This window comes from Gadus macrocephalus, chromosome 21, assembly GCF_031168955.1.
Source record: "Gadus macrocephalus chromosome 21, ASM3116895v1".
Taxonomy (NCBI): Eukaryota; Metazoa; Chordata; class Actinopteri; order Gadiformes; family Gadidae; genus Gadus; species Gadus macrocephalus.
In genome coordinates, this window is record NC_082402.1 from 1,514,872 (window position 1) to 1,525,205 (window position 10,334).

General features: G+C 53.9%; 1 protein-coding gene across 1 annotated transcript in view; it reads right to left on the bottom strand.

Moving 5' to 3' along the window:
- The window catches only part of LOC132450300 (uncharacterized), a 35,911-nt gene that overhangs the window by 7,686 nt on the left and 17,891 nt on the right, over positions 1-10,334 (bottom strand). The window contains 5 exon segments of the mRNA XM_060042380.1: positions 210-426; positions 993-1,717; positions 3,399-6,984; positions 7,263-7,312; positions 8,037-8,530. Coding sequence (XP_059898363.1) covers positions 210-426; positions 993-1,717; positions 3,399-6,984; positions 7,263-7,312; positions 8,037-8,530 — 5,072 coding nt within the window.

The following is a 10,334-nucleotide window of genomic DNA, read 5'->3' on the forward strand; positions in this document are numbered from 1 at the left end:
TGGTTCTAGGCTCCTACCTGGTTCTAGTGCTCTGGTTCTAGGCTGCTACCTGGTTCTAGTGCTCTGGTTCTAGGCTCCTACCTGGTTCTAGTGCTCTGGTTCTAGGCTGCTACCTGGTTCTAGTGCTCTGGTTCTAGGCTCCTACCTCGTTCCAGTGCTCTGGTTCTAGGCTGCTACCTGGTTCCAGTGCTCTGGTTCTAGGCTGCTACCTGGTTCCACGTCCAGCGAGTGGCTGTCGATGTGGAAGTGGAGGTGGTTCTTGGAGGAGCAGAACTCCTCCAGGAGGCAGGTCACGGCCTCTGTGACGTTGTAGGGCACGGAGCGCCGGAACTTCATCCGGCTGTTCACCACCACGCTGCCCTTCCGGAAGTTCAGGATCTCCAGCTGCCGGAAGCCCGTCAGGTTGGACTGCAGGTAGGGGAGGAGCTGGGGGGGGGGGGGGGGGCGGGGGGGGGTGGAGGAGGAGGGGGGGGGGTGGAGGTGATGTTAGATGTTGGGGGATGGGTCATGCTCCATGGGTTAGAACAACCCTCTCCTCTCTCCTCTACCTCCTCCCCCTCCCTCCCTCTCTCTCCCTCCCTCTTCCTCCTACTACCTCAGTACTCCTCTAGTTACTACCCACCGGTTATTACTCTGGTTAGTACACTGGTTAGTACTCTAGTTAGTACCCTGGTTAGTACTCTAGTTAGTACTCTAGTAGGTGATTTAGTTAGGGCTCTAGTTAGTGCTCTAGTTAGTACTCTAGTTAGTAATCAAGACAGTGCTCTAGTTAGTGCTCTAGTTAGTACTTTAGTTAGTGCTCTAGTTGGTAATCCTGACAGTGCTCTAGTTAGTAATCCAGACAGTACTCTAGTTAGTGCTTTAGTTAGTGCTCTAGTTAGTAATCCAGACAGTGCTCTAGTTAGTGCTCTAGTTAGTACTCTAGTGCTCTAGTTAGTGCTCTTGTTAGTGCTCTAGTTAGTGCTCTAGGCAGTGCTCTAGTTAGTGCTCACCATGTCCATGAAGCTGCTCTCCAGGGAGCGGTACTCTGAAGACGTCTTGTTGAAGAGGTCCTCAGAGAACTTCATGTTGGTGACCCGCATGCTGAAGAACACCACCAGCTCCCGGCCCTGACTGGCTGTGGTCGTGGTGGGCGTGGTCAGGTATCTCTGCATGGGCGGAGCCACCGTGGTGCTGGAATCCAGGAACCCCAAGCCACTCCCCTCACTCTGCGGGTCAGCTGACTCTGGGCTCAGCGCGTCCGATTGGTCGAGCTCAACCGGCAGATCTTTCACGTCGTCTGACACGTCTTCCATCTTCCATCTTCCGACGGCCGGTGCGCTGGTGGGGCCTCCACCCCCCAGGTCCTCCACCCTCTCCTCTAGCTCCTCCTCCCTCTCCTCTAGCTCCTCCTCCATGAGGACCACAGCAGGCTCCGCCACCTCCTCCTCTGAGGCTGACGTAGGAACCGCCTCCGCCTCCTTCATCTCGTCCGCCTCCTTCATCTCCTCCGCCTCCTCCTCCGAGGCTGACGTAGGCGCCGCCTCCGCCCCAGACAGACCCAGGGGGGCCGCGGTGGGAAGCGCTGGTTCTGTGTCAGCAGGGAGGGGGTCCGGGAGGGGGTCAGCCGTCACACCACTCTGTTCTTCTGAGGGCGTTTGCTCCGCCTCTCTGGGTGAGCCCCCTTCAGCTCCATCTCCCCCGGTCTCTGAGGAGCCCGCAGACACCGCCATCTCCCCTTTGAAACATGAGGGGGAAAAGAAAGTGCTTTTTTTATATTTTACCGTCAGAAAGGATGGAATAAAGATTAGGTAACGCATCTCCTGTCTGACTCCCGGGCTGGTTCTCCCAGCCACAGGGCTGTCCTGGGTCCCTGGCTGATGATACCCTACTGCACCACCGCTCAGCTCCCAGTGGAACCACTACAGACTCACTGTCTCACTTCACATGTTCTTCTTTGCTAGACTGCTAAAGGCATCTCTTGCCACATCGGTTTGTAGAATCATCGTGCCTGTCAATCACTGTCATCATGCGTGGGGTTACCGGGGGGTTATCCTGGGGTGTGAATGTACTCTACTCACTGGCGGGCAAACAGAGAGGGGGGAGACCTTTGTTTTGGTTCCTCTTCAAAACCCCACTCTTTCTCTTAATAACTCTCGAATCTTACCATGGTTGATGCATTTAATTTTTCTTTTGGTGTTAATAAGTAAATAGTACCAGTTATACCTGGTTCTAAGGATCTGGTGATTAGGTTCTGGTTCTGAGGTTCTACCTGGTTCTATGGTTCTACCTGGTTCTGGGGTTCTGGTTCTATGGTTCTGGGGATTGGGTTCTGGTTCTATGGTTCTGGTGATTGGGTTCTGGTTCTAGGGTTCTACGGTAATGGTGATTGGGTTCTGGTTCTATGGTTCTGGTCATTGGGTTCTCAGGTTCTACCTGGTTCTACGGTTCTTGTCGTAGAGCACTAAAAACTGAATGTTTCACAGAACATATGCTTGTCCCAGGCGCCTTGTTGAGGGCTGTTTTTACTTCCTGTGTGCCGCGCGATGTTTTGCCTCGCATGCACGTCTGACAGCCAATAACAACAGCCCATCAATTTCAGTATTCTGAACACCGCTGCTTGACACCTAATTAACCTCCCGTTTGGAGGTGACGCTGTCTTCATTGTTGACAACCCTGGTGGTTATCGCCTCGCACCCGTCCAGATCTGTGACTTATTGTCCGCTTCCCCGCTGCAGATCAATCAAGGCGAGCAGCCATTCATCTCTTCCATCACCTCCCCTGGAGGTCAAGAGGACGTCCCGCGGCTGAAAGCGCTTTGTGAGAACTCGGATAAGCTCATGAAAGCGTTCGGGTTGGCGTCTGTCAAGAGCGGCCAGCTCCACCATTAGATATGACCCGATCCATCAAGTACCTTGAGTTGTCGGTTTTTCTATTCATCTACGGGTGGCTAGGTTTCTGTTAAGAGTACTTCATGCATAATGGTCAAATCCAGTGTATTATGGTCAGAGACATTTGATGCGTCATGAGCTCTATGCTCTGCCCCTTTTTACTTATCTGAGTATCTCTCTGGTTCCTGTCCCTCATTGAACGTGCGTGAGCTTCTCTCCTCTCTACCGTTTCAAAAGGTTTTTGAGTTCAAATTATTAAGCAAGAAATTTAAAGTTTCAGATGTTGTGTAATTAACGACAACGCACACTTTCCCCTCTCCTGTGCTGCATCACTAAGAATAGCCTCATCAGCATCCCAGGGGGGTGAATGTAATTATCTCCAATTCCAGAGCATAACTTCATTAAGACCGCCTATAGCTGTTCATTGCATTTCTATTTCAGTCACCAAAAAACGCATCTTTGAAGAGTGAGCCCTTCCTATATTTCAGTTTCCTGGTTTCAAACACGTTCTGCCATCTGTTGTCTTACCTGTTCCACCTGCCATTTGCTCCGACTCAACGCCTGTTTCTGATTGGCTGACTTCTTCCTCCTCCTCAACACTGGGGTCGACGCCCCGGTCAACATAGATGTCCTCAATGATTGGATGGTCATATCCGTCCGTAGTTATTGGAAGGCTATCCCCCCTGGACGGTTGGTTGTAGTCTGAGGGCTGAAGGAAGTTGGAATCGTCCACCACCTCAACAGCACGTCCTACAAAGTAAAAGTCCTCCTCGTCCTCCAAGCGCTCCAGGATTTTAATGGTTTGCGCGGTTGGTTCAGTAATGTCCGCTGCTTCGGCTTTTGGTTCTAGAACCTCCACAGCCTCCTCCGCTCCTGCAGGGTCTGGTGTGTCTGGTTTAGGGTCCACAACGCCAGCTCCCAGTGGATCGGGTTCTACCTGTGAAACCTCCTCCTCGACGACAGCCACCCCCTCAGGCGTTCTGTCTGGTTCCGGGTCCACCACTTCCTCAATCTCGTCTTCATGTGTTTCTGCCGGTGCAGACAGGTCCATCCCTGGGTCTGGCTGTGCCTCAGGCTCCAGGAGGTTTGCAGACTCGTCCTCAGGTGTGGCGGGTTTAGAAGCATCATCCTCCGGTTCCAAAACCTCTACTACACTAAATCCGTCTGGTTTGGACTCAGCTTCGGGTTCTGATTCCAATACCTCTGATTCCCCTTCACCGTCGTCATTTCGTTCCTCAGTTAAACTGTTGTCTAGTTCTGGTTCTGGAGTTGGTTCTGAAATCTCTGCCATTATACTGGGTTCTGGAGCTTTTGTGGCCTCCTCTTTGTCTACTTCTTCTGCTTCTGTCTCGGACAACTCCTTTCCTGGCTGTGGAGCCTCAACTTCCACTTCTGGTGTCGGGTCTTCAACTGGATCCTCTTTTGGTGCTTCAGTTAGAGTCTCATTGTCTAACTCCAACACTGTCTCATCTGGGGGTTCTACAGCGTTGACCAGACCGCCCTCCAGTTCTGAAGGCACTTCCTGTACTATTCCTACTTCTTCCTGTTGATCTGGGTGCCCCGTGTTCTCCTCAACCACCTCTACAACTATCTCCTCTTCTGATTCTTGTTCCTTTTTCTCAGACTCAACTGAAACGTTTCCAACTGCTTCAACTAAGCTCTCCTTCTCTAAATCTACTGCTCTAACAATCCCATCTTCCAACCCCTCTGGCTCCTTTTCAGCCTCTAACTCATCAACCTCTACGACCACATCTTCTGGTTGCTCAACCTTCTCCCTTTCTTGTTCCTCGATCTGTAAATCTAACGCTTCCTCTGGTGGTTCCTCGACTAACTCATTCTCCAACTCCATCCCTCCAACTACGTCCTCTACTGGTTCTTCAACTACTTCATTCTCTAACACCACACCACCAACTGGTGCTTCAGTAACCTTCTCTACCTCCATAACCTCCACCTCCTTCTCACTCTCTACCTCAACAACCACCTCCTCTTCTGGGGAATCAGTTACTGTCTCAGCCTCTAACTGCACAACAGCCTCACCCGCTGGTTCTTTGGCTACCAAGTCCTCCTCTGGCGCTGCAGCTCCAAGAGCCTCATCTTGAGGTTCTAAAGCATTGAGCGAATCGTCCTCCGGTTCTGAAGGGCTTTCTTGTTCTAGTTCTACTTCAGCAGGTTCTGGGATCTTGGGGACCTCGACCACCACTTCCTCGGGCTCAGAAAGTTCCACAACATCCTCGGCTGATTCTGTCAACACTTCCTTTGCGTCCTCCACCGGTTGCTCCGGTACTTTAGCCTCGTCCTCCGCCCCGAAGGCGTCGCCCCGGGCCTCCGGTTCAGGAGTGATGAGCTCGGTTCTCTCCTCCTCGTATGGGAGAGCGTTGAGCTCCTCGTCTTCCAGAAGCCCTGCTATCGCCTCCGTGGGAGGCTGACCCGTCATGGCGGCCAACGTCGTGACGGGGAGTCCCACGTCAGACTCCCCCGGGCTCTCCGTGGTTAGGACGGTCCCGAAGGTGGGTTGGAACCCTTCCAATCCTGGGTTTTCTGCAGCGTTCTCCACCGGGAGGAGGTCTTCCACCACCGGGAGGAGGTCTTCCAACCCCGGGAGGAGGTCTTCCACCACCGGGAGGAGGTCTTCCTCCGGGATCATGTTGGGAGATTGGTCCCCGTCGTCAGGAGGGGATGTCCCCAGCTGCAGGATCACGGTGGGGGGCGTGTGGACGTAGTCCCTCACCAGCTCACCGGTCCCCTCCCGATGAATGGTCTCGATCATGTGGGTGATGATCGGCACCTCCTCTTCTTCCTCCTCCTTCTCCTCCTCCTCAAACCTGATGGTCACAAACTCGGTTTCTGTCAGTCCTTCGGAGGCTGACGGCGGCTCCTCGTGACGGATGGTCTCGATCACGTGGGTGATGATCGGCACCTCCTCCTCCTCCTCCTCCTCCTCCTCCTGCACCTCCTCTTCCCGGGTGGTCTCCACCTCGGGCTCTTTAGGTCCTTCGGAGGCTGACGACGGCGCCTCGGGATGGATGGTCTCGATCATGTGGGTGTTAACTGGCACCTCCTCCTCCTGCTCCTGCTCCTTCTGTTCCTCCTCCTCCTCCCTGGTTGTCTCCACCTCGGACACTGTCAGTCCTTCGGAGGCAGACGGCGGCTCCTCGGGATGGATGGTCTCGATCATGTGGGTGATAACTGGCACCTTCCCCTCCTCCTCCTCCTCCCTGGTTGTCTCCACTCCGGACTCTGTCAGTCCTGCGGACGCTGACGGCGGGTCCTCATGAAGGATGGTCTCGATCACGTGGGTGATGATTGGCACCTCCTCTTCCTGCTCCTCCTCCACCCTGGTCGTCTCCACCTCGAGCTCCGTAGGTCCCTGGGAGTCTGACGGTGGCTCCCCGGTGCTGGCGTCATGTTCCTGGCCCCCCGCGGCGGGTGGAGCTCCATCCCCGGGCGGAGCTCCGTCCGTGGGGTGGAGGAGGGTCACCAGGGCGTTCTCCTCCTCCACCGGGGAGAGGGACACCGCCAGGCCGGGGTTATCCACCGCCAGGCCGGGGTTATCCACCGCCAGGCCGGGGTTATCCACCGCCAGGCTGGGGTTATCCACCGCCAGGCCGGAGTTATCCTCCGTCAGGCCGGGGTTATCCTCCGTCAGGCCGAGGTTATCCTCCGTCAGGCCGAGGTTATCCTCCGTCAGGCCGGGGTTATCCTCCGTCAGGCCGAGGTTATCCTCCGCCAGGCCGAGGTTATCCTCCGTCAGGCCGAGGTTATCCTCCGTCAGGCCGGGGTTATCCTCCGCCAGGCCGAGGTTATCCTCCGTCAGGCCGGGGTTATCCTCCGTCAGGCCGGAGTTATCCACCGTCAGGCCGGAGTTATCCACCGCCAGGCCGGGGTTATCCTCCGTCAGGCCGGGGTTATCCACTGCCAGGCCGGGGTTATCCACCGCCAGGCCGGGGTTATCCTCCGTCAGGCCGAGGTTATCCTCCGTCAGGCCGGGGTTATCCTCCGTCAGGCCGGGGTTATCCACCGCCAGGCCGGGGTTATCCACCGCCAGGCCGGGGTTATCCACCTCCGGCTCAACGGAGGAAACTTCCAAGTCGTTGTGGGAGTCCGGCTCATGAGGCTGTTGAGGGAAGGGGGGAGGGGGGAGAGACGGGTATGGTGGAGGGGGGGAGACGGAGGGGGAGAGAGACTGATGAGATGTGGTAGAAAACTTTTTCAGGTTTTCTCGTAGGGCAGGGGGGGAGTTGTACTGTTCGAGTTTGAAAGACATTTATTTTAGAATTCATGAGATACTGAAAAATGAATAATAATATAATGTATTCATTGCAAAGAGAACATCTTTTGTATATATTCAATCTTTTGACCCGTGTTGAGGTGGTGCAGAGTAAAAACACTTACTTCTTCTGCTGCTGTTACGGAGGTGGGGGTCAGAGCGGGAAGCATGGTGTCTGGGTGGAGGAGAACCAGGCACAATGGGCGTTTACACTCACATAGACAAAGAAATATATACAAATACAACTATGGAAAAGGACCCTGTCAGAAATACATTCTGACATTGATTCTGATTGGCCTGAATTGGTGACCGATGATGCAAGAAGAAACAGGCTTGTGACATCACAAGGTCCGAACCAATCAGGATAAGGACTGATCTACCCTCTCTGTCTGGGTTTGGACCCTAGTAGACTACCTTTGGGTCTGGACCCTAGTGGTCCATTTTTGGGTTTGGACCCTAGTAGACTACCTTTGGGGGTGGACCCTAGCGGTCCACCTTTGAGGGTGGTCCCTCGGGGTCGCTAGCGGCGGTCCACCTTTTGGGGTGGTCCCTAGGGGTCTACCTTTGGGGGGGGTCCCTAGTGGTCCACCTTTGGGTCTGGACCCTAGTGGTCCACCTTTGGGTCTGGTCCCTAGTGGTCCGACTTTGGGGGTGGACCCTAGTGGTCCACCTTTGGGTGTGGTCCCTAGTGGTCCACCTTTGGGTGTGGTCCCTAGCTGTCTACCTTTTGGGTCTTGCCCTAGTGGTCCACCTTTGGTGTGGTCCCTAGGGGTCTACCTTTGGGGGTGGTCCCTAGTGGTCCACCTTTGGGGGTGGTCCCTAGGGGTCTACTTTTGGGGGTGGTCCCTAGTGGTCCACCTTTGGGGGTGGTCCCTAGGGGGTCGCTAGCGGTGGTCTACCTTTGGCGGTGAACCGCAGTGAGTCCATGTCGATGGGCAGGGAGGCGTCCTGCCGTAGGGCCCTGGCCACGAGGGCTCTCAGGCCGGGGTCGTCTCCCAGGGACACCGTCTCCCCGGCAACAGGCCCCGCCTCCTCCGGGTCCTCGCCAGCGCCCGGCGGTGAGCTGGTCTCGAAGAGGAGCGAGTAGCGGACGGTCACGCCCCCCAACGCGCTGAACAACGGCAGGAGGACATCAAACTTTATTAACAACAACAATGGGATGAGATCAAACTTTATTAACAACAACAAACCAACATCAACAGGATGAGATTGGACTTTATAAACGCCAGCAGGGAAGTGCAGGCACTGCCATCTCAGCAGTACGGTGACAGAAGGAGTCTTTAAATAAAAAGCCTTCAAATTATTGAGAAGCAGCAATATGTGCACGTACGGACGGAGTGTAATATAAATATATTGCAATAGCGTATATATTGACGTGTGTTTATGGAGCAATGTGGGGAATTATGCAGATGTTGGAGAAAGCATCTCTTGGATGTTTAGTAGTGGCAGTACAGTGGAAGAGGGATAAGGTTGGAGGACTCTAGGACTGAAGAGCTCGACCTGGGGTTAATTGATACAAATGCCACGGCCATCTGTCTGCTATTAGTCTGTCGAGTGCTGTGTGAGGATATCTGTCTCCGGTCGACTGCGTGGCCTCTGTATGAGTCCACTTTGAATTTAGACCGCTACAGGCTGTGCAATTCCAGCCAAATCAATCCATCTCTTTCCTGATTGGTTCAGGGAATCCATTTTGCCTGTCAATCACAGGTGTGTGAATGTATGAACACTTCTCAATGGCCGAGAAAAATAGTGAGGGAGGGATCAAAGAGGGAGGGGAAGTTTCTTTGGTTGATTTCTTTTTATTCAGATCTTTCTCACGTTCCAACTCTTAAATCAGACCTCCTGCACCTTTAAATCGATCCCATGTTCTGGTGCATATGTCTGTCACATATGCACCAGACATCTGTCTACTCTGTCTGTACAGATTTTCATGTACACACCAAGACTGTGAGTTAAATACTGATTATGCTGGACCTTGATTGAAACACACACACACCGATATGAATACACTGAGCTCATCTGGAGTGTGTTAAGTGTGTTGGAGGCTGGACTCAACAGGCGTGTGTTAAGTGTGTTGGAGGCTGGACTCAACAGGCGTGTGTTTAGTGTTGTCGGAGGCTGGACTCAACAGGCGTGTGTTTAGTGTCGGAGCTGGACGCTTTGAATGCGTGGCACGTTTTGACGCTTTATATCTGGAAGGGAAATGATGATCAGAACGGCATCAGTATTCAGCGGAGTCGACGGCGCCGATGCAGAATGAGCTAATTTAGTAAGATGGGGATATGAGCGGAATGGTAATGATGTCTGTCACGTATGCAAACGCACACGCACATGCACACACAAACACAGACATGCAGACACGTGCAGACGCATGCAGACACGTGCACACACATGTTCACATACATGATCACACATACGCACTTTCCCAGCATGTTCTCACTCTGTTTACAGGGCAGACCGAGAGTTAGACAGGTTAAGAGACAGACAGGTGAAAGAGACAGACTTGGAGAGACCGACAGGTGGAGAGGACCGACAGGTGGAGGGACGGACAGGTGAGAGAGACAGACAAATGAAAGCGATAGACGGGTGGGATGGGGACAGGACAGGTGAGAGAGACAGACAGGTGAGAGAGACAGACAGGTGGAGAGACAGACAGGTGAAAGAGACAGACGGGTGAGAGGGACAGACAGGTGAGAGGGACAGACAGGTGAGAGACAGACAGGTGAGAGAGACAGACAGGTGGAATGAGGACAGGACAGGCGAGAGAGACAGACAGGGTGGAGAGACAGACAGGTGGGATGGGGACAGGACAGGTGAGAGAGACAGACAGGTGAGAGAGACAGACAGGTGAGAGAGACAGTCAGGTGGAGAGACAGACAGGTGAGAGAGACAGTCAGGTGAGAGAGACAGACAGGTGGGACGAGGACAGGACAGGTGAGAGAGACAGACAGGTGAGAGAGACAGACAGGTGAGAGAGACAGTCAGGTGAGAGACAGACAGGGAGAGAGACAGACAGGTGAGAGAGACAGTCAGGTGGGACAGGACAGGACAGGTGAGAGAGACAGACAGGTGAGAGAGACAGACAGGTGAGAGAGACAGTCAGGTGAGAGACAGACAGGTGAGAGAGACAGACAGGTGGACGAGGACAGGACAGGTGAGAGAGGCAGACAGGTGAGGGAGACAGACGGGTCATTAAA